This window comes from Asterias rubens, chromosome 7 (genome assembly GCF_902459465.1).
Source record: "Asterias rubens chromosome 7, eAstRub1.3, whole genome shotgun sequence".
In the NCBI taxonomy this organism is placed as follows: domain Eukaryota; kingdom Metazoa; phylum Echinodermata; class Asteroidea; order Forcipulatida; family Asteriidae; genus Asterias; species Asterias rubens.
Window position 1 is genome coordinate 18164778 of NC_047068.1, and position 25069 is coordinate 18189846.

At 37.5% G+C, this 25069-nt stretch overlaps 2 protein-coding genes across 3 annotated transcripts in view; one reads left to right on the plus strand and one right to left on the minus strand.

Annotated features, from left to right (window-relative positions):
* LOC117292245 (casein kinase I-like) overlaps window positions 1–12682 on the minus strand; it is a 35813-nt gene extending 23131 nt beyond the window's left edge. Inside the window, exons 1-3 of the mRNA XM_033774229.1 lie at window positions 12504–12682; window positions 12244–12321; window positions 8836–8946 (exon numbers count right to left, since the gene is read on the minus strand). Coding sequence (XP_033630120.1) covers window positions 8836–8946; window positions 12244–12319 — 187 coding nt within the window. The 5' untranslated portion in view covers window positions 12320–12321; window positions 12504–12682. The remainder of the gene's footprint in view (window positions 1–8835; window positions 8947–12243; window positions 12322–12503) is intronic.
* On the plus strand, window positions 3961–23402 carry LOC117292246 (28S ribosomal protein S7, mitochondrial-like). Of its 2 annotated transcripts, none has more exons than XM_033774231.1 (6): window positions 3961–4196; window positions 14186–14350; window positions 14700–14763; window positions 15737–15904; window positions 21759–21896; window positions 22633–23402. In XM_033774231.1, exons 1-6 carry the CDS (start codon window positions 4189–4191, stop codon window positions 22711–22713), a joined length of 624 nt encoding a protein of 207 aa, XP_033630122.1. In that variant the 5' UTR covers window positions 3961–4188; the 3' UTR covers window positions 22714–23402. The 2 variants fall into 2 exon arrangements, with proteins under 2 accessions (XP_033630122.1, XP_033630121.1); XM_033774230.1 differs by lacking the exon at window positions 3961–4196 and adding an exon at window positions 12755–12860.
* Window positions 23403–25069: the final 1667 nt, after the last annotated feature.

Sequence of the window (25069 nt, forward strand, 5' to 3'; positions counted from 1 at the left end):
TTAACCCTTGCCAACAACATGGTTAACCACAACAAATAACATTTGAATATAACATCCAATCTCATTTTTACCAGTGACAAGCTGGTAAAAACTTGGTTTTTGAGTCAAGGGAACATCAAGCAAAATGTCCTCTTAAATGTCGACTAGGTTGTCAATTTTTGTGAAAGGTCACTCAAACCTAAAGTCCTGCTAAGGATTCCTGCTTAAAACTGCTTAAGCAGACAATTTTGCTTAACCAGTTTATGCAAAGCAACAATAAGCAGTCAAAGATTGTGCATGTGACATGTTATTTTGGCTGGTAAACTTCTTCCACGAAGCATTCCAGTGTGTTTAACTTACCTTTTGTGTTGAATCATGAAATTGGGCTTACATAAATGGTCTTATACAAAGTGAAAATAAACAGGAGAAACTGTCACAAATGGTACATGTGGTATTATATTTTGGCTGATGGTAACCCAATTCTGGTTGTGCTAAATAACTTTTTGTGTTTTTTTAAAAGCAGTTCGTTAAATGTTGACCAGTGCCCAATTTCATGATCTGCCTTTAAAGCAGAAAACTTTACTTAACAATTTTCTGCTAAGCAGAAATCAGCAGGACACCAGTCACAAATTGTCCATGTGACATGGTATTATGGCTGGTAAATGTATTCTAGTAAGCAACAAATATTTAGTGCTTAGCTGCTTTTAGTGCTAAGGCTGTATGTAAATTAATAAAAATTGTGTGAATGTTCTTCTTGGTTGGTTGTTCAATACACACAAAAAATAATTCAGGATTATATTGTCGAACGTCAGTCATAAAACGCAAAGAACAAATAACTAAATGTAAATAACCGTTGCTAAGCTTTGGTTTTTAAAAGAATCAGAATTGTGCATGAAGCAAAAAATACTCTGTCACACCAAAGATAGAATGATGGCCATACCTGTTTCGACACAGTGTATGCTAATGTACAATGTCAGCAGCATGGTACTAATGGGTGATGTGGGGGTTTTGTTCAGACCTGTCTCCTTGGTAACACCGTACAATGCACTCCAGTGAACTGCCAAAGGCCACATTGAGGTCATCCCGGTGATGTAACCATTGTGTGGCTAGCGCTACCCACTCCTACCATCATTACGAGATCACTGACCCTTCGTTATTGGTAAACAAATTGACTGATATGGGGACAATAAAGTTTGACAAATACCATAGGATATTTGTCAGAGCAAATACCATAGGATATTTGTCAGAGCGCAAGGCGTTCAGGAATTATGTGACAACTTTGTGGATGATGGATTAGGGATGGCCATGGTTCACTAGAATGACATGTTATAAAATATAATGTAAACAATCAGAGACATAATCAAATACAATGCATTGTGTACTTTGTACAGATTGGTAAATATTAGAGAGAGATACCATTGTTTTTTTTAATCGAATACCAGAGCCCTTTGTATTCCATCCATTTCATAGAGCTGCTTCAGCACAACAAGTAACTACATGTAAGCAGAACAAAATTATGCTAAGCAGAATAAAAATATGCTAACCTTAAACTATTTCTGTGACGTCACTCTAGTGTTGAATGTGTAGATTATTTTTACGAATCTACACTTAACTGTAGATTTGTTACGAAGCAGAAACAAATTAAGCACAAACAAATTTCTTTGCTAAGCAAGAAACTAGTGGGGTAGCAGTCGCAGCATGGTAATTAATTATTCTGGCTGGGGTAAGCTTGTTTTGCTAAGCAAGATTTGTTTGTGCTTAGCAAGTTGTTTTTGCTTACAAGCTGTATGAGTTTCGCCATGATAACACTCCAGTACTACATAATACAAATTGCCTTTTGTGTGGAGTTTCAATGTTGGGTTAAATTATTTGTTGGATTTATAAACCTTTCCATACTAAATGTTAGCTTTAATTCTAACATATCCTTGCCCTGTAAGCTGTACGGAGTACAAAATCTACCTTGAAATTTGAATACTATGTGCAGAGTACCTACATGTTTACAGATAACTAAGCTTTCAAATTTGTTTTTTAAATGCATGTTGCAGGTAGATTTTGGGTGAGGCCGTCAGTATTAAGCATCTAACAATGAAGCCAGACTTAGGTGAGTCACACTACATACTGCCTGCCCTTCTATCAGACAAACACAGGTCAGTAAAGTGTGGGTTGAGGCAGCCAGTGTATGACTTACTGAATAAGGGTCACGAAGGTCATGGTGGGTTTTTGTTACCGTTACTTAAAAAGCCGACAGCAAAGGGGAAAGTTGAATATGTTTCAAAATAGTATAATACGGCCAAACAAAGGAAGGTGGAGATATAGCCTGTGAAAACTTTACTTTTTAATAAATATTTTTACAAATGAAGTTTGTCAGTACATTTGACAAAATATAACTAATGGACCTGTCCATTTTGCAGTTTTAGGGAAATAATTTATTTTTGATGTCCTTTTTAATAAAAGACACCATCCTACTACACTGAAAAAATAATTGAACAGGCAATTCTCAGTACAAGGGCTGACTTACAGGTGTAGGCTTTAATGGATATTCCAGGCGAATTAATCACAATTTATATAATTTTTCCAAGGGCAAACAAATCAGACTTAAGTAGGAAGAATATCATGCTTGATTGAACTATAAAAAATGAATGATACTGTTTCACAAAGGAAACAAAAAATAGTTTTGTAACTGTCAAGGATTATGTGCACATTCTTTGCTTGTTTCAATTGTGGCAAAGCTGCATAGCTACATTAATATGTAGTTTTGAAGATTTCCAAAAGTATTTATTTTATTTGCTTGTTTTTAAAGCAGACCAGATACTTTACACTGAGGGGCAACTGTGACAATTGCCTTGTTGCCTCTGGTCATTGCTTTGGTGTCCCTTTAAATGTTCCAATAGAAATATAGTTGCCCTTGCTTTTTCAAAAACAAAGCACCAGACCTTTTAAAAATACTTCATAAAAGAAAGTTCCAATGAAAAGGAAAATCTGTATAATTAGTGAGCTAGATTACACACAATCAATTAAAATATTTTTTCTTAATCAACCCTAAATTATTTCAAAATTACCCAACAACCAGTTTTCCTTGTGGTTTTCAACTTGATATCAAAATTAATTTTTCATAAAAATAACTAATCATTGTCTTTTTCAAACACAACAACAAAAAGGCACTTGAAAAGAAAATGACCCTCTTGTTTATTTTCTAACAATTGAAAACAGTGTCTCATTCCTTTGCTTAGCTTACCTCCCTAACTTAATGGAAGTGTCTAACAATTTGCATGTTTTGATCTACTTCAGGTGCAGCAAAATAACCAGACCATTGAGGTTCGAACTCCATGACCAGACCAATGCTTTCAAATGCAATTCCTTGAGGTATGTCTCTTTTGTTGGGGCCAGTCTTTTGTTGTATCCCTGCACTTATTTTGGTCTTATACTAGAGTTAGAATGTTCAAAGACTGTTTCTTATAATGTAGGATTACTGAGGCACAGTATTGACAGAATTGCAGCCTAAATCATCAGCTTAACAGTTTCTATGTGTCCTTTTATTTTCATCAAAAACATTCAGCTGCAGTTTCTCTGTGTTCTTTTAACTTCAACCAAAACCTTTGGATGTAGTTTTTGTGTGTTCTTTTCTTTTCAGCTAACTAGTAGGAATGCACAAGTAGAGGAATTAGCAGAATATTTAGCAAGGTTGAATGAATGATTACAAGGGCCAAATTTCATAGAGCTGCTTAATCCGGCTTAACAATTGTCTGCTAAGCAAAAATGAGCGGGATACCAGTCACAAATTGTATATATGTGACATGGTATTTTGAATGGTAACTGTATTTTGGTAAGCATACTTTTGTTGTGCTTAGCTATTTTTTTTGCGATTTTAAGCAGCTCTATTGAATTGGACACAGTAGAGTGAGAGAGGCAACACTCTCTGTGGAAACCAGTTAGAGTAGTTTGAGAAATAAGAATGTTATTCTAAACTGGTATACATGTAACTGGTTGGTTGTGTCAGGAACTGCTAACTGCCAATCAGACAGATTTGGTTACCAGTTACCAACAAAAACAAGTATTGTTTATGCATGCTACAGGCATTGCCCAATGATATTCCATGTGCAGCCACTGGGGCAAATCTTAAGAACTTGGGTGTGGTCTTCAAGGTGCACATAGGTGCATTAAGGCAGTGTGACCCAACCAGAACAACCATGGTGTCTCAAGCATAATTATATGGAAATGTAAGTTTTGAACCATCCTTGCCTCAATGTATGCCTTGGAGTTGAAAATCAATTGGTCTAATATCAAATTGCATAACCTCAGCTTAATTTTGTTTGCCAATGAAATTATTACAGTATTTTATTTTGAGATTATCCATTGATTCTTGAAGTGTATGTGCCCTGTAGAATAAAGTTATTTCGTTTTTCGTTTAATGCATTTTTCTTTTACAATATTTTAATCAGTTTTCCTGTATTTAAAGTGCCTTTTCTTTTTCATAATTTGGGGTTGAAAAATGTTTGTTTTGAACCAACTCACTCCTGATTAATGTGCCACACTATTCAAACTGAGCTATCTAGCACTACTTAATTTTGTTTGTAAATATATTTATTTGGCATCCCATGTACATAGTGACTTTTTCTTCAAGATTTGGGGTTGAATTTTTGTTTTACTAGAACAGGGTTTGAACCAACGACCTCCTGATTAAGATGCCAGCACTTTATTGAATGAGCTAGCATTTTTTTAAAAAATTTTTTTTATCAATTATTATTTTCTGTGGCATCCCTTATTTAAATATCTTAAAAATTAATCAGTCTTAGAATTTAATTTTGGCAGGGATACAGGAGCCACATGTACTAACAAGGTGCAGCTCACAATATTTAGCATGAAAATAAAATCCAAAATACAAGAATCTGGATATCATTAAAACCAATCCAATACATTGTCGACTCTTGCTCAAGACCTTTGCAGTCAGGAAGAACAATCAAGAATTTAAGGACAACAGTTGGAGGCCTAAACCTGGCCTTCAAGTAGCCTCTGTACACACTACACAGCAATCAACCGGTATGAGAACGAATTCATTATGGCAGATATGTATATTATCATTATATATTTTGGCCTGCACACATGACATTATGCATAATTTTCCCCCCAGCCATGGAGGTATGCGAGCGTGAGATGACTCAATCCGTTCATTGATATAACAAGTCAATATGTTGAAATGGATGGGTGGGGACTAGTAGGAAGAAAAAAAGAGGGGGTTAGAGTACAGTTGTGTATTGAGAGAGCTGCAACACAGAGGGACCTGGGCCCAATTTGATTGCTCTGCTTACCGTCAAATTATTTGTTTGTGATCACCCTTCTTCGCTTACGGTGCAAGCACTGACTTTCTGCGCTAGCTAAAAGGGCCTAATGTGGAGTATGAACTGGTAGATGTATGCAATAAAAAGCAAAAATTCCTGGCTAACCCATGAAATATGTAAGTGCGGAGTTCCTTGCTCACATGTAAGTGTCATAGTGTATTGCACTTGATGAATTTACAGAACCTGTTCCACATGAAAGTGTACGATGTTAAAATGTACAAATTTACTGTGCACAGTATTTATGAACGGCAATAACGCTCAAGCGCAACAAAATGATATCAAAATGTTATTAAACTGTACAATGCAAGATGTGTTCTGAGAAAAACATTAACTTTGTTTCTCCACACACTCCAAGATTGCCTTCAGCAACATCACTAATGTAGACCAGAGTACACCATAATGTTAAGTCCCCCCCCCCCCCCACATAAACCTGAGTCAAAGCAAACACCTCTCGCTGGGTACTGTAAATGATCCAATACAAACCCCCATGAGATTCTTTTTATGAGTGGAGACAATACCATGTGCTCCATGTTTGACATGTCTTGTAGGTGTGAAGGTGAGCATGATCAGGTGTCTGGCATCACATTATGCGAAGAAATGCACGATAATCTTAAGCAATCATCATTATTAACATTTATTTCAATCTCAGTTCAGACCGTGTCCTATTGTGCACCATGATGGACAGTATACGTTTGCTGTACGTACACATGTACATAACTCATATACTGCATGTAGGCATTATGTACATGTTGTACATCATTTTTGTACTTCTATGTGCATCATGTATGTAAAATTTTTACATAATGTGTACGAATGTCAAATCTTTCTCATAAAGATTCTTTATTTTTCTTTCTGTTATTGCATGTATTCATACAGAGTTTCCTACATGGTGGGACAAATAAAAAAATTGAATTGAATTGAATTGAATTGAATTATAAAACACCATCATGTAAGTACACCATGTGTACCTAGACAATAATAGTGCATGGAAGCACACAAGTCATTAATTTAAACACAAAGGAGTCAACCTTGTCGTTTAGAATTTCTGTTCTACAGTTTGCTTTATTCTTGATAACCAAAAGAGAGGAACTTATTTCGCTAATTAGAAAACAATGCACCTTATTCAGTGGCTAACGCATACACACAGAGTATTAGCGGAGAAGTCTTTAAACACCAGGACACTCTCTGACAATGTAAACGTACGTACGTGTACACAAAATGTGGATGAAAATGCATCAATGCAAACACATTGCACAATGTTCATGTATTTTCCAGACTTTCTTCAAAGATGACATTGACATCCCAAGATGGTCAAGTCATCCATTTATCTACTGTACAACAAATTGTTAATCGTTATACAATGTGTAGAATTGTACACTGCACACTCTGAGTACATCCAATCCTCATGAAAGTTGGCACAGAGGAAATTGTGCATCTGACTGAAATTGGCAAGGAATGCAATTACTTAATCGGTAATCCACAGATTAAAGTTCAGTAAATATGAGACAAGCGATTGAAATAGAAAATCTGTACCATGTACGTGTAATGTACATGGATCAGAGTAAATAAATAACCTCCTATCCCACCATTTGTTTTAAATTATGAACATTGTCAATACAGACAATTTTAATTACGCTCAATGCAACAAGATCCAACTACATGTAGAGTGAAATGGGGGCTCTGATTTGCTGACCACTCCAAGAATTAACAAAATATTCTTGCCAATAGATATTACAGAATTGGACAGGCTGCACATTAATTTATTTATTTTTTCCCCTATTTTTGCTTGGCTCATTGCTCAACTTGTAGCAATTTGAATCTACAAACATCCAACTGCCACAATAATGTTTAGGGGCTCTATTATGCTCAATTCTATTATTGCCCAAGAGGTAACTGTTGAATGAGGTGCATGCTGGTTTAGCTATCTATCAGGTTTGATGAGTAGCTAGACCAGAATGCACCTCATTCAACGCCTAACGTGCACGTTCACAGTATTTGCGATAAGGTTTATTAAGGGCCACAAGAGAATGACAAGTACAAATGTAGGGGCCTTGATGTATCTTTTCTTAGTGTTGGGCCTACATGATAATATTCTCCTGATCAAGTCAAGGCTTAAGGGAAATTTATTGGCATTTTACTTTTATAATTAGAAACCTTGGGGGTTTCTTATTGCAATCGGATACAAAGAACTTTAAGACACGTCTAACTTGGTGCTCAATGATTTCAATTGTCAATCCTTGAATTTATTTGCAATGTTTATGACCACAATGTTGAAATATTCTGCAAAAAAACAACTGGGATAAGCCTACACGTTCAGCTAAACGTAGAAGCCAAGAAAAAAAACTAATCGCAACCTACAGCAGACAAAGTAAGTGTGCTTTTACAAGTACATGTAATCAACAACTTTCTGCACCATTCGCATACACACCATGTTTGTAAGAATTCTGTTCTGAATACACAACCACGGTTGATACTTCCTGAATGCAAATGTGATACAAACTGTTTCACAGGGGGTTGAGCAAATTTCAACTGATGCGAATTATCCGTTGCGAATTAGTGACGTCAAAAGTTGTATCGCATTCGCAACAAGGAGCCTTTTTCTCAAGCAGAGTTTCTTCAAGAAACCAAAGCAGGTCTAGAATTACACAAAGGCCACTTTGCTTTGGTGCCCATTCATAAGTGTATCGTAGAATTCAAGGTTTTCCAATGGATTGGAATTCCAAACTGAAAATGGCCTTGCCTTCTGAAAGGTGAATTTTCAGGCCTGCCAAAGGGCCTCAATGTTTAGATTTATTGAGAAGAGACATAATTTTAGCTCAGCAGATAAAGGTAACCAACCATTCAGTGTACATTGCATGACTGCTAATGTTTGCTAGAATGTAAACAAATTGGTTGTCGATGTTCTTTGCTTAGTGATTTTCTGAGAAAACGGGCCTTGATGCGGTTTATATCTGGCCCACATCTGAAACACACAAAGAACTCCTCACCAAATATCTCCCAGGGCTTCATATTGCATTACTCATCACATCTTCTTTGAATTCTAGGATTATTTGGGTCACCAATACCATACGGAGCAGGCCTGACTTTACACCGAGGCTGGGCCCAATTTCATAAAACATGTAAGCAGCCCTTTTGTGCTTACCTTACAGAGCAGCGTCCCTTAGCAGAATTTCTATGTCATAAAGCTGTTTAGCGTAAGCAAGAATGAATGCTAGCTAACCTGTAGTAAGCTCACAAGTGCTGGTATAATGCAACTTCATGGTGAATGTGCACACGTGCCTAGAAATTTTCTGCTTACTCGAGAAATCATGGTGAATTATACGTTTATGCTTACACACATTTTTCTGCTGGAGTAAGCACAACAATTAGCTTCTAAGGGGTAAACAGCTTTATGAAATTGGGCCCAGGCCATAGCCTCTGTTGCACCTAGTCTCTGCCTTAGAAGGACACTTTGCAAATTGAATCTGGCTTCCCCCTTTAACTGTTAAACCTTATGGAGGTATTAAATGGAGCTACTTACCACCACCCTGCATCATACGGTAAAACTTGCTCTCTATATGGAGCTGGGGATGTTTCGTTTTGACACATTCTAATTTGATGGCCACCTCCTCAGCGGTCCCAATGTTAGTCCCTGTAATAAAAACAGTAACAATAATATTAACAACAATAATAACAATAGTATCAATGTAGTAATCAAGCCAAGCAGGCAGGCTCTAGGGCGCTGAGCATATTCATGCAAAATGCACTGACTTAGAGCTATGCGTGATAACAGTAACATGAGATTAATTCTGTGATAGACAATAACGCAAGATATTTGCAGGGACACCACGTACCATAGTTTAATTTTGAGTGATTGTGGTTCCGAAAAGAACTGTTGGACTCCATGTTTCGGACAGGATTCTGACGACAGACAGAGTATATTGTCTGAAACGTCTAGTCTAACGGCTCTTTTCGAAATCACCATTACCAGCTCTTTCCTTGAACAGTAGTCCACTGGTCAAACGCCAGTTAAAACACACGAGAACCAGTTAAAATACTCTCCGAGTGGTCTGGCTGGCTAGTTCAGTCTTGGAAAACATCCCTATGTATTTCATTTGAATATGAAAAAGCTGGTGAAATATGAAAAGACTTAACAAGCTAACTGGTCGTGCTAGCTAGTCACTGAACAAGTAAAGGGTAAATCGTGATACCAAAAGCGAGATTTAACGACATGGTGACTACCCCCCCCCCACTATTTTGTTTATTATGATGCTCACCAATATTAAATGCATGCATCATGCAAGAAAAATGGGGGTACTTCCCAATGAAAAAATCATTACATACAGGTATTGATTTATTGTATGCATAATGGTATGCATAATTGTTACATTAGTCACTGTTTATCAATACACATTTTCTCCATCAAATCAATCGTAAACTGAATTGATGCCATTTATTAGTTTTTTTCCTGATTTCTTCTATAAAAAAAAACCAGTGAAATGATCTATGCCCATTATTCAAACAATTTTCCTAAATTGTGTCTTACATCTAGGTCTATACTGTAGGCATGGTAGGTCCTTTTGGTTGCCCGTTTGCAATGGCTATTTCTTTTTTCTCAAACCACCCACAAAGGTACACATGAATGGTGTCATTGGTATGTGTCACAGTCACAGGGAAGATGCATCATCAGTGTCAACACTAGAGCAGCTAATGGATAGATACATTATGTATGTGATGACGCCATTCGCTCTTGGTCTATAAGCGCAAACAACGATTTTCACTGAAATTTAGTCTACTTAGCATATAGAGCAAGGCGTTGCACTGGCCTTGTACGAATCACTGTGTACGTATTTGGATAGAGGAATGTGTTTGCAATGGTCCGGCCTTCTTGATTTTCACCCATTTCACTTCATGTAACCAAACCGAGGCTGTGAAGAGAAATGGTCTGGTTCCTTTTTGTACACAGAATATTAGCACCATTTACTGTTAGTGGATGCAAAGAACTTGACCAAGATGGTCGCAGAATGACCCTATAGTACTGTAATTGTATTGTACACATCAGCTGAGTGATATTACGAATGCACAGAGTACATAATCCTATTAGGGTATAATTGCTGAAGCCTTATGATTCATTTGGTCAGTAAACAAAATAAACAAGGCAGCCACTACTAGTACAATCAGAAAATAGTACAGTGAATATTATTGTAGACAGTCCCCCCCCCCCCCAATGTTGTTCACTGGTTCATACAGATTCAGAATGCATTGCTCATTTATTACATGCAGGTACTGAGTGTCCTTGTCTGATGTAATATTTTCATTAGCTTGGGCCTGCCATCTGTGTGTTCACTGACCATAAATGAATCTGCGCAGGAAATTGACCAAATTAATAGTAATGTACTCCTTGGGTTTGCAGCTTAATGGCCCAATAGCGCTAATCTTATTTCTAAACGAAACGACCTCTGTATACGGTGTGTGACCAGTCTATACGCCATCCTGTTTTGACATAGGTTTGCTTTGTGTTGTACATGTACTTTAGCATGCTTAGTTTTCAAGATATCAGACATAACACGAAATTTCACTCCAAAAATTATGAAGCCATGTCATACACAGATTTAAAAAAATCCATCTATTATTTAAGTATAGCTCAAGCAGATTGTCCTCATTTAGTTGTCATTGCATACTTTTGACATGTTAAATTTGTAATCGTTGAAAAGATTATATCAGTCCAGTAAGACGACAATTGTTATTGAAAGGATCCAGCTTTATTTCTGTGATGATGTATTGTATTTCAATGATCCATGACCACAAATAGTATAAGAATAATAAACGGGATTTCCATTATCAGCTTCTGCACTTGTTCATAATTCAAATAATTTGAGTTAGAGGGGTGTCTGTATGGGTATTTGTTTACAGTATGTTTCTAATTTACCACTACACTATTCCTTTTTTTATGACAAATTATTGTTCCATGTGGTAAGTGTTAATTGGGCATCAAAATTTGAGAATAATTCGTATGCTACATGTACATGTACCCCCTATTGACCACCTTGCACGACACGCTTGCACGCACAGCCCCGCACCTTTCAAAATCCCCCAATTCTTGGGGCCAAAATGTACACAAATGAGTTGACCTTAGTAAAATGGTGGAAACAGCAGACGCAAATTTTGCGTAGGTGCATTTCGTGTCTGCTGTATATGTCAATACAATCCTTCACACCAATCACACTCTGATATGAATTATGTCCAAACAATAACAATTTGCTTGCATCCTCTCTAGCAATTATTTCAACAGAACCAGCCAAATTGCTTAATTTTGTTGTCTGATTTTTGAGGCCGGGTTGTTGTCGATCGCGCGATTCATCTTGCGATGGAAATTGAGACGCAGCGAACATAAAAAACACAATTATTAATTAATATGCCTCAGCGATGACTATAAACTTAGTTTTTGAGGCTCGCGCGTCAAAATTATTATCTATTTTAACTTAAATAAATAATAATATTTCCTTGATGCTGTGTGGTAAAAATGATTGAAAAAGTTTAAAGTGGTGGCAGGATGGATACGGAAAGTTTTCTATTCATGATATATCATTAAAAATCAACAATAAAAAAAGCTTAAAATGAGAGCAACCATTTACATTTTTGAGAAAATGTTGATAATCACTTCAATCAAATTATTGTTGAGTGATAATAACAAATGTCAAAAATTTACAAAACATAAAATCTATTTGTATTTCGTTGTTTACTTTGTTTGTCCAATGTCCGATGAAACATTATTATCACCATAATAATGTATCATTAAACAACAATCATCAGTCATCTTTATTCTCACTCATCCAGATCCAGCTTTAAAACAAAGAAATGTTTGTGAACAGTAGCCTACCGGCCATTTTGTTGTTTGAGAATCTAAACATTTATTTATTTATTTGTGGAAGTAAGGAAATTAACAAACCTAAGTAAATGTCACCAAATGAGCCACTTCCAATCTTCCGACCCAGTCGGTACTTGTTACCAACTCGGAGCTCCATCCCTGAGAGAGAAAGAACAAGAAAAATGGCACAAAAAGAAGGTGTCAATGTCAATGATTCATCGATAGCGTTCACACAAAACAGCTGTAAATTAATAAACAACAGAGTTTTCATACGACATCAAAGCTGTCTAAATAATTTTTTTATCTCGAAAAAACAGCATATTTTTAAAAGGAAATCTTACCGGCTCGCCTGCCTCAAATCTCACCAAAACACCCTAGACGATATACACTGACATCTAGCTATCCCTAGTTGGGAGTAAATAAACTATTTATAATTTCCTAAAGCGGGGATGAATCGGATTTTGGGAGCAGTTCTTCACCTCCTCAAATATTGCGACGCCATATTTATTTACATTGTCTTTTCGTTGCTGACAAATGTGCGCAGTCTCAGTGTTGGGGAGTCTTCCACTGTGTTTTGATTGGATGATTTAGCAGACGATGTCTACGGACTAATCCAAGATGGCGCTGCCCATGAGAGTTTGCCGGGCGGTGTTAAACTTGAGCATTTCTGAGGCTAAATACGGCATTTGGTTACCAGGGTAAGACTGTTTATTAAACTTATGATTTTGATGGGGTTCTTTTTCTTTCATGCATATTTAAATTGTGTCGCACTCTTTGAAAAGTTGTAAATTTGATAGCGAAACGTTTAGAAACTTTGGTCCAGATTCCGGACAAACTGTGTGAGTGTCAGTGCATGCAGTGAGTGTCATTTGAGTTAACTGGATTACTGTGCATCCAACCATAGAGCAAATTTCGGAAAGATTTCCGTTTCCTAACACTTACTTTTCACTCATTTTTAAAAGTATTAAACTAGAATTGATTTCAGAATCAGATAACTTTCTTTATGGCGCCACCACTTTTTCACTTATTTTTGGTGGCGCCATGTCATACGGAAACTTAAAATTCCTTTATTTCAAAAGTAGGGCCTATTAATAAGTATTATTATTAATAAACTAATGAAATTGAAATGCAAAAAAAAAGTGTTGGCCATGCTGGCAGGATACAAAATTTTCCCAAACCCCTCCCCCTCTGTTTGTTTGCTTGTTTGTGTTTCAAACACAAACAAGCAAACACTGTGACTGTTTTTTTTTTTTTTTTTTTTTTTTTTTTAACCTGTTTGTTATGTGAAATTGTTTGTCCTTTTGTCTCGTGTCCTTCCAGGTTGGACTGACACACCTCTTGGTGACAGTGCAGGCACTTTTGTCAGTCCTGGCAAACCTGGATTGTTGATGTCTTTCTGTTGTGGTGTCCACAATCGTGTAGTACTTTGTTTTCTCTTTTACTGCCTGCCCTCCTTTTTTATATCTTGATGTATCCCCCCTTTTTTACTGTTTTCCTATCCAGATGTATATATTTATCAAATTAATGTTTTTAAGAGCTTTTTCCTTTTCGTATAAATTATTTGTATTTTTATGTGAATTGCCAAATAAATAATAATAACAATTAACAGTTGGTTTTGATGTTTACAATCCTGCCCTGTGGTAGCAAATTGTCCCTTGTGTGATCGGTGTCTTGGTGTTTGTACGAACAAAGCAAAGTACAAATGAGACCATTCCATTCTATCTAGCACCACTACCAGATATCTTTAAAACTTTAAAATTGTAAATACCGCCTTTTGAGATTGTGTATTAATAGAAATATATGATTTGAGGCATTGCATGGTGAGGTATCAATATATATTTGGTGTTACCGCAAGTCAAAAATAATAGAAAAACATCTCTTTTTAGGATTAAAATAAAATGAAACAATCGAATGGTTCCAAAAACCAAAAGTATATTTTGCCTTTTAAGGAAGAACACTCAACTCAAATGCATTCAACAATTGTATAATGTCCTTTTTTGTACACTTTAACAACATACACTAGGTTCATCCAGGTACGACACAGCCGCTACCCTGCCACCCACGTAAGGCCTAAAGTCAACAGGAAGGCTTATGAAGATGACACGTTGCCGTTTGATATCAGCACGCCTGTGAAAGCAGCCAAATGTGACAGTTCATCTTCGTCATTGCTGCATGATCCACTAATCAAGTGAGTAGTTTGCCAGCAAAGTGAACTCTCAAACTCTTCAGGGTTCAAACTTCACACTTAGATCGCAGACGCATGGACATTGGTTTCATTGTCGAGCAAGTCAACTCAGGACAGGACAAGTCCTTGTATCCTAAACCTACCTTTGCCCCTTAACCATGGTGAAAATGCCTTGGTGTCCTTGCCTTTTAAAAAAAAAAAAGCATCATGCCTGGAAGATTCCCATAGACTTTAAAATGTTCACGAGAAAGTTCATTTCTCAAAATAATAATTGCCTTGCCTTCTCTTTAAGATGAAATTCAGGCCTGTATACTTTTCTTGCTAATATTTTGAATTCCGTTTACAATTTCAGGAAGTTTGTCAACATCATGAACAAGAAAGGCAAAAAAGAAACTGTTAGAAAAATAATGAATGAGGTGAGTGTAAACATTAACAACATTTTAAAGGCACTGAACACATTTGGTAATTGTCAAAGACCAGTATTCTCACTTGGTGTACCCCAACATTATGCATGTTAAACATGCACAAAAAATTGTTCAGTTGTTCATCAAATTTGCAAGAGAATAATGAAAGAAAAAACCTCCTTGTTGCATTACTTTGTGTGCTTACAGACAATGTCAGATGCATAACTAAAAGGCTTCAGCTTAAGTCTTATTTTTTTTAATGGGAAATTACATGTACCTCTGTCACAAAAACTACATTATTTCAGAGGGAGCCGTTTCTCATAATGTTTTATCAACAGCTCTCCATTCCGTTACCAAGTAATTTTTTATGCTAAAAATTAAACTATCAATAGTGTCCAGTGCCTTTAACTCTTCACCATTTCAAGTCGTATTTGCAAAAAGAACTTCCATGCTGACCTGCGGGAATATTTTTTAGAACTTTTGAGTTTTTTTAGTGACCATTTTCCTCTGAAAATATTGTTGCTACAGTGAAACCCTGACTTGACAAACACAAGACAACAAATGTTCTCATAAATACATGTGTCATGTGTGTAGTTGTGGGATTTTAGGTTGATGTTTGAGAATTTGCAGAACCTCTGCCCTGAGGAAAAGGTGTTATGGTATGATGGAATCTCTGAACGCTTACACTTAATGTCTTAATGAGGGAAATATAATGACAAACAATATTGACAGCTTTTTCCATTCCTGTTTGCCACAATTGTACAACAAGAATCCTACCAAGAAAACCTCTGATTTCACAATGACTATAATAACGTATTGCCTCTAATTACTGTATCACAATTTAATGATTTGTGCAATTCATAATCATAGAGGTTAAAGCGATGTTTATTTGAGAGAGATTGGCTATTGCTAGCTTGGCAGTTATATCCCCTCGAGTTTGTTTAAAAAAAGTTTTGAAGCTTACAGAGAATTGTTTACTCTGCAGACTCTAGAAAAGATCAAGATTGATCAACTGCAGAAATACAACAAAGCCCTAGAGGCGGAGAAGTCAAGCGTCGAGACCAACCCTCGTGTCATCTTCTATAAGGCCATAGAGAACTGCAAACCTCTCATGGGTCTAGCTGTCGTCAAGAAAGGTGGAAAGAATTACCAGGTACGCCAACTGTTTATAATCGAGGGAAGTGTGCGGTATCACCATGTGTAAATCTCTAATCGAGTGAAGTGTGCGGTATCACCATGTGTAAATCTCTTTTGAGTGGTGTTGGTTTTGAGGAGAACCAGGCCCAATTTCATGGCTCTGCTTATTATACTCAAATAATCAGTGCTTACGGAAGCAGAGAATTCCACGCTAATGTCAAGTGTATTTCACTGGTTGGCAAGGAATTTTTGCTTGTGTGCATGTGTACTCCACAATACAAGGCATTCTTTGCTTGCACAGTAAGCAGAGAATGGTGATTGTAAGCGCAGAATTTGACGGTAAGCACAGCCATTAAATTGGGCCTCGGTGTTTGACAACTTAATGTTTCGATCAAGCTCTAATCGTCTTCAAGAGGATAATGATCAAACCACAGGTTCTTGTCGCAACAACTCAAGAGAGATTTACACATGCTACCACAAACCTCACCTAGTCATACTCCCACCATGTAAAGTTTGTAATCCCACTAACTAAAAGATATATTACCCCTTCACACTCTGTAAGGATGCAGACATGTGTATCATCTGGGAGCCTTGCTGGTAGAGCAGAATGCACTCCTTCCCAACTTAAAAGTTGAAAAGGGAACAAACGCTTCAGCAACTTCACTGGCTCTTTAGAATCTGCTGCCACCTATTGGTGACTATGTCAAAGTATATATTTGGTTTGCGGTAACACCACATGTGTATCTACTTGTCAGGTAGAGTTTGTTCTTAGAGAACTGTCTTTCTTTATTTTACTACCGCGGTGTAGAATTTATCGGATGTTCAGGAGACTTCTCAGTTCTGCTTTTTTTACTACTTCCCGGGCGGAAGGTATAGTTTCGACTAGCTTGCTCTAGTCAAAGCAGGAGACTGTCAAAGTAAACGATAGATATACTGTACAAAGGTACAGGCAGTGTAGCCTGAACATCTGACATCACACTTCGAGGCTTGTGAATAACTCCAGAGAGTGGTCTCTAGCCTAGGTCATCCCTGTCCATCTTCACCTTTTACCTAAATTCATATGCAGATGACCACCAAGTGCAGCTGCCAAATGTCACCTCGGACCAATCAAAACACAGATATAGAAAGCTATACGTCACTGCACGATTATCCAATGAAATCACTGGTTCTAAAAAACAAACAGGGAACCATTCTACAGGCAGTGCGGTTTAGAGTTTGGATAGGTTGCGGTGGGAGCCGTGCAAAGTTAGGTGTTGAGGCTGTGAAAATGAGGTGGTGAGGGTACTTGATCAGGGTGGGTTGCGGCTGGGGTCCAGGTTGAGTGGTGTTGTGGGTTTGTGGGGGGGGGGGTAGAGCCATGCAAAATGAGGTGTTGCGACCGTGAGGTGATGGTGAGGTTGAGGTGTTGTGGGTGGGGGGTTTGGGTTGTGGGTGGGGTTCGAGGATGGAGTGGCTTGGGGGTTGAGGGTGGGGTTGGGACAATGCCAACTGAGGTGTTGAGACTTGAGATGGGGGTTGGAGTTTTGGTGTTGATGGTGGGCTTGGGGCGAAGTAGTATTGGAGGGGTATTAGGGTTGTTGATGGGGTTGGGGTTGAAGTCGTGCAAAATGAGGTTTTGAGGTTGGAGTTGGAGTTGTGGATGTTTAGGGTGGGCTAGAATTTAAGCTAGTAGAATAATGTTTTGTAGAATCGACAGAACATTTTTAAATGACATTCTGTCAATTCTGTAGAAGGCACAGAATGTTTTTAATGACATTCTGTAGAGTCTGTAATAGACACAGAATGTTTTTAAATGTCATTATGTAGATTCTCTAGAAGGCACAGAATGTTTTGAAATGTCATTCTGTACAGTCTCAAGAAGGCACAGAATGTTTTAAGTGTATTTGTAGTATCCACAGAATATTTGTAAAAGAGTTCTGTAGAGACTGTAGAAGGCGAGTTTGCAGAATGAAAGTCTTTATAGTTGGTGCAAAAGATAATTTACATAATGCAGATCATGGATGATGCTGAGTTTCTTTTAGAGTTTTTTCGGAGCTGAAACCTCTCTGTCACTCGAAGAAGTTGAAAGTTGGGTTTGCAGAATTCTTCCTTGGATTGTTTTGTCTAGAAGAAACCTGAGCCTTGCTTGAAAGACCCGTGGCTGATCTCACAAAGTTTTAATATCAATTTTAATTGTGTATGAATCTTGTGGTGCAGACCTACGTAATAAATATTGCGTGGACTTAATGCAGTTGTGTAAAGTTTTGTGAAATCGACAGCTGTTACTGTCCCTTTCTGTTAAAATAAAATATTAATGTTCAAGTTTGTCTCAGTTTTGGGTGAAGTCGAAAACTGGCATGTCTCGCAGATATTGGAAACGACAAAACCACTTGAACAACGCCAACATTTTCTATGAAATAAAATCTTCTTTTAAATTCTATTCAAACAGAATTCTCGAAAATTGGAATATCCATTTGTGTATGAAAACAGTTTGAAATGATAAAAATAATGTTTCTTTAAAGTAACTTTGAAACAATTTTACAACTGGGAACATGGATGCGTTTTTTTGAGAAACCCCATTTGCTAATCATGCCCGAATCGGCGTGACCATTACATAGGTTTAATGATACATGTAACATGAACATCAGTTGGGTGAAATTCTTGTTTTATATACAATTACAATTAACCAGAAATGGAGGTGGAATCTCATTCTCAGGTTTTCTTTGTTAATTTGTGACATTTGAAATAATTATTATAATAATTTGACTGCACAAGAAATACAATAATTACGAATATTACGAATATTATATTTAGTTTACCTTGTTGTGACTGGTGCAATGCTCAATATTTGCTTAGCAGATAAATTTGTCAAGCAGTATTTGTTGCTTTAACAGCTTTATGAAATTGGGCCCAGCCTTTGATTTCACCAAACTCTTCCTAACTTAGGATTTATCAAAGGACTCAGGACGTGTTAAGTGCCGTAACCATAGACGTTGGGACGCATTGAACCTTTACTACACATGTAACTCGAGATAATAGCATTAATCCTAGCGTTTTGTGAAATCAGCTGCTGGTCTCTTGGTATTTAAGCTTAGCGTATTTTCATATTGCTCTTATCGAGGCGTGCTGTGGTCCAGCCTACCCACCCTATGCCGGGGAGTGGGAAATATTCGCCATTTATGCGACATGTCATCCAATCTTTATACCACCAGCCTCCTGTCTGCTGTGCATAGAACACGTCAGACCTTTCATCATTGTCTCTGTCAAATGTCGAAAACCGACTCCCATTGTGACTAGAGAGAGAGTCACGCACCGTACTATTATCTTCGTCGAATCCACCGATGTGGAGAGTGTACTGATCACCCAATACTTTGAAATATTTGTAAGTCACGTGAGCTTTGGCACCAGTATTACGCCCAAGATCAAGGCGCATCATCCACGGTCCGTGTGTCATGTCGTTGGTCAGCGCCACTAGATTGTCATTACCAAGCCACAACTCCCCCGAAACGTTCCCAAAGCCGGACTTATAGTCGGTCCAGTTGCGCGTGAAGAACTCCACACTGCCGTCGAAACGTCGCTGAACGACGATCCATCCCCCACCAGCAGTCTCCATGTCGCAGTACACCATCAAACCACAGTCGGAGCCATTCAAGTAAATCGTGTAAATACCACTTTCCCGATTTCCCGCCTGCAAAATCTCCATGCAATTTTTGTAGCGGATGAAAGAGCTATCAGGTACGGAGTAGTGAGGTGTGTTCTTGTCTGAGTCAAAGTACACACTTTCTTGATCGCTAAGAAAGTCTTCAGGATGCTCAGCTCTGTCTGCAGTATTCAGCTCGCAGACTTTCTTACAGTCGTTGAAGGAGAAGGACTTACATTCCTTATCCATGCTGCAATCTCGTCCGCAGATGACGTGGTTAGCGACCGTTGTCTGTTTGTAGACGTTGTTCTGGAGGATTTTGTTTTGGGCGTTGTGCAGCTGACGATTCGTCGTGCTGCACTGACTGCAGTCACTTTTGACTTGTGTTAGAACCGTCAGGAGAAGCCAAACAAAAATCATGGCGATGGACCGGAAAAACAAGTAAATAAATAGCTTAGTCTAACAAGTGTAGAGGATATGAGAGTATTTTCAAGCGGAACGCAATTTTGTGCAGCTGTGGTGGTCCTTCTGTAGCTTAAAACAGACTGTGAAAGAAATTAAACTTGGCATCATCTTTAACCATGATTGCATTCTACAATCTGATAAGGGGACATGTAGATGCCTGATTGGTTGACTAGCAGTGTGGTGATACTCAAACTATCACCTGATTGGTTAAACTCAATCATCAGCAGTGAATATGCAGATTAGATGGTCTTTGATTGGTCAGTTTCCTTACATCATGCAAAAGCCGATGACCTCTGTGAGTTGTGATTGGCTGAACTGACAACCACAACAGCATAAGATGTGTATCATCTACACAAATACAAATTGCAACCGTTTTGAACTACACATGTCCGGTATTATTTTTAGAGTTTGTCCGTTTAGTGATTGGCTAGTCGGGGCCCGCTCTTGCAAACCCAAGGCTGTGATTGGGTGTTCAAAACACAAGTCAACACCAGTCACTCTTCACCTTGCATAAACACACGTCCACTTCAGTGGAGATGTCATGAGTGTATGCCGCGGTGAGCAGGCTATTGTCCTGCAGTTGTTTACATTTATCAGTTTATACCACCAGAAAAAAGAAACAATAGCACCCATTAGTGTCAAGTAACGATTGCTAGCCACTGATTGGCATGACTCGGTTGTCTATTCAACCAAAACAATTCTGGAGCACTTCGATAATTGCTGTCAATAGCTGGTTTTCTGAAGGACACTTGCTTTAATGTCATTGTGAATTCTAGGGTTCTGTTTGTCTTTTTTTTCATAGAGAAATTTGTTTGTTGGTTTGAAGTAGGGCATCGGAGAAAGGTTAATTTTTAGAATTAACAAGAGCAATTGAAGATTTGTGTCACTCTCCAGATTAATACATCAGGCTAAACAACAAAACATCGAAAATCCACAAGACCAAAGGGATTTAATAGATGGAAATTCACATCGTTTAAAGGAACATTACAGAATTGGTTTTGCTTAAAAGCAGTTGCTGGCAGTGTGAGCACTTTATGTTATCCACCATATACATAAACTGACAAACCTGTGGAAATTTGAGATTGATCTGCCATCTGGGTCATGAGAAAATAGTGAAAAACCGATCACACATTTTGCATGAAAATGATGAAAACAAAAAATGAATAAAACGCTCACTGAGCGATTAACTCCAAACGCAAAGTTAAATTATTTTATTCTCATCAAATATGACATTTCAGGCAGAAATATTTCAAGGGATGTTTTCTACTATTATCATCATTAGACCGTGTAAGTTTGAAGTAAATCTGTGATCTTCACATGTTTGTTTGTTTTCCTACCAATTCTGTAATGTTCCTTTAAGCTTTTGAGAAAGACTCTGCTCAGGTTTAAACATCATTCTAATAATGATTTATGCATTTATGCCGTAGGTCATTTTGGTTGGTAAGCAGTTTGCATTACTGTGTGCGTGACTCTATTTCTTCAAATGCATAATTCTTGTTTTTCGATAGGCACAAAATTTGCACAGTCTATTCCTTCCTTTTGTCATTTTGTGTGGAAATTTTATAATAAGCAAATACGTCCACTACATGTATGTTGTATAAGGCATTTCTATACAAGACATTGTATTTTTAATATGCCTCCCATATTTGCCTATATTTCATTGAGTCTCATATAATTTTTATTCAAGTTGTTCTTTCAGTCTTTTGTTCAATAAGCCTTTGTACTTACTTGTTCAAGTACATTATGCATTGTGGAAGTAACTATCGATTTTATTTTCTGCATCTAGGTTCCGACACCTTTGACGCCTAGTCGACAGACATTCCTAGCAATGAAGTGGCTACTACATGAATGTCACACTAAATCACTCAAGGTACATATGCCGGACAAGCTCTCACTAGAACTACTGGATGCATTTAACAACCAGGTACATGTACATATATCTTCTCTATTTCTTTCATGGTGCAACATTTTTTCAAAGGATAACACCAGAGATTTATGTTGATTAAAGGCATTGGACAGTATTGGTAATTAATCAAAATATTTGTTAGCATAAAAACTTACTTGGTTATGAGAAATGGAGAGCTGTTGAAAGTATAAAACATTGTGAGAAACGGCTCACTCTGAAGAAATGTAGTTTTTGAGAGAAAATAAGAGTAATTTTTCACTAAAATATTTGAATTGAATTCGAGAACTCAGCTGAGGTCTCTAGTTCAAGCATCTGAAAGTGTGTTTTTTTTTCTTCTATTATTCTCTCGCAACTTTAACCACCAATTGAGTTCAAATTTTCACAGGTTTGTTATTTTATGCATTCATGTATACACCAAGATACACCAAGTGAGAAGACTGGTCTTTGACAATTACCAAAGGTGTCCAGTGTCTTTAATCTGTCCTGTTTCTTAACTATTACCTTGGTGGGGTAGGAAATTGGTCGGGACTATAACTTTTGCTTAGTGGGCAGTAGTATAAAGAGCAAGACAAGCATATATACATGCTTTTGTTTGTTTGTTTGTTGGGGTGTTTGTTTGTTTGTTTAGACGATTTAGGGAACTCGGCGAGCTCCCACAAGGAGATATAAACACCAAGCATGCTACAGCCAACCTCGCTCATACAATTGTCCAAATCAATAAATTGTTGACCTTTTTCCCCCTCCTACATTTCAGGGTCAAGTCATCAAGAGAAAACACGACCTACATAAGCAATGTGAGGCAAACAGAGCGTACGCACACTTCAGATGGTGGTAGTGGGTCCTTAGCTTCTACAACTTAGAGGGATTGGTGCTTCTCAAGGCCATCCAGAATTTTGGCTCCGTGATGATTTCATTCTTCAAAAGGGCAGCTATACACGGACAAAGGAGAATCAGGTCTTTTCAGAGACTATTTCATGCCTGGAATTTAATCATTGAGAGGGCAATGCCAATTTTGTTTTGCACTATCATTGGAGAACTTCTGAATTCTGTGGGAAAGTTTTGAAGGTGCATCAAGGCCAAGACCAGGGCAACTAAAGCCATGGCCTTCATGTAATTTAAGGCCTGCTCTTTGTCTGCATTCATTCTCTGCATTCATGATGTTCTACACAAGTCTCCCGAACAATCTGATAAATCTATTCTGCGGTAGTAGAATATATAGCAAGACAGTTCTCTTAAGAACAACTTCTACCTGGCAAGTAGATACACACACATGGTGTTACTGCACATACATTGATACCTAACCATGCAATGCCGCAAATCATATCTACACAAGGTTTTTTATAAAAACCATTCTAGAACTTGGCTTACGGAAGGGCCCTTGTAAGGTCTTTTACATAATGGAATAGTGGACCCCACAAAGTTTGTCTTTGTTCAACTTGGAGATACAACATTTTTGCACCAATGCGACGACATGTATGTATCATTGCTGTTTATAAAATAAATCAATCCTATGTATTTAAATAAGTTCAACATTTTCTTTGTTTGGTTTCTTTCTTTATTTTATTTATTAACATAAAGTTTTACATCTTCAAAGTCCTCTGTTTGACAGGTGGGACTTTCTCTTAAAGGAACGTTAGAGAACTGGCTTTTTGCTAACAAAACTGTTGCTGGCACTTTATGTAATCCACTATGTGTACATAAACTGACCAACTTGTAGAAGTTTGAGATCGATCAGCCATCTGGGTGAAAGACAGATACACATTTTGCATAACATCTTTTTAAAAAAAATTAAAAAACGCTCACCGAGCAAAAAACTCCAAGCAGGAAATTATTTTTATTTATTTCTCATCATGACATTTCAGACAGAAATATTTCAATGGATGTTTTCTACTTTAACCGTGTAAGTTTTATATAAATTTGTGATCTTAGACGATGCTTGTTTGCTTACCAATATTTACCAATTCTGTAACATTCCTTTAGTTTCCATATTTACACATTTAACATAAAAACTATATTACCAAAGGTATGTTAATTTTGCATAACAATTATTAAATTCCCTTCCCTTTAGATGGATTGCACATGCAGTAGCATCATTGACTGGCATATTTGATGAACAAAGGAAATGTGCACGCATGTACGCGTTGCCTTTAACTCTGGCTAATGATTGCCTTTTACGCTTGCACGTTTCATCAAAGATCTATTACCCCTTGCACAACACGAAACGCATCTCTGCACAATTTCCAATTCCACCATTTGGGGAGTCTGTTCATTTGTGTACATTTTTACTCACAAAGTGTGCTTTGCCCAATGTCATAAAGCCTGTAGGCATAAAAAACTTGCTAAGCACAACAAACTCTTGCTTAACAGACACTGGTTACTAGCAAAAATTCCATACAGTTTACATTGTTGCAACTCATGCCCACTCAATTTTTGCTTAGCATATAACAGCTTTATTAAATTGGGCCTTGCACAGTCAATGGTAGGGTTGGAAACAATTTCATATTTCCCTTTCATATTCAAAAGCAAATAAATCCTAAACTCATGCGACATTTGTTTTTCGTTTAAAATAAAATCTGTGGCCTGATTTGTGATGGTGTATCCTAATAATTTTTAACCTTAAAAAACACAATTCACAAGAATGATAATTGCACTTTGAACATTATTACCCCTGGGGTGGATTTCACAAAGGTAGTCCTAACTTAGGACTAGTCCTAGGCAATGCTAAGAGATAGGACCAGTCCTAAGTTAGGATGAGGTACTGGTCCTAACTTAGGACTGGTCCTATCTCTTAGCATTGCCTAGGACTAGTCCTAAGTTAGGACTACCTTTGTGAAATACACCCCTGGTCACTGGGCCATTTATTTCATTCCTAAACACCATCTTGGCTCCCATGGGAGTAAAATGAGAGTAAAATGGTATTTTAACTGGTAACCTTGTTTTATTTTGTTGTGCTTAGCAATTTTTTTTAAAGTTTAATTGAGCAGCTCTTAGAAATTGGGCCCTGTGTAAAAGAGATACAAGACACAAGTACAGGTATTGCAAGATCAGTAGCACCCAGTGTTACACCCTGTGCTACACAGTGCAAGATGACAGACCTAAGCTCTAAAACAAAACATCAAGCGTCTACTACCAAGAAGCACCAAGTAATACAGATCCTCAAGATGGGTAAGCATCATCAAATTGTAGAGGTA

What these genes read in the sequence shown, in the direction of transcription:
- LOC117292246 (XM_033774230.1), top strand. Translation starts at nt 12,781, where the DNA reads ATGGCGCTGCCCATGAGAGTTTGCCGGGCGGTGTTAAACTTGAGCATT. An exon ending in TACGGCATTTGGTTACCAGG is followed by an intron (nt 12,861 to 14,185) that starts GTAAGACTGTTT and finishes AACATACACTAG; the next exon opens with GTTCATCCAGGTACGACACA. An exon ending in TGGATGCATTTAACAACCAG is followed by an intron (nt 21,897 to 22,632) that starts GTACATGTACAT and finishes CCTACATTTCAG; the next exon opens with GGTCAAGTCATCAAGAGAAA.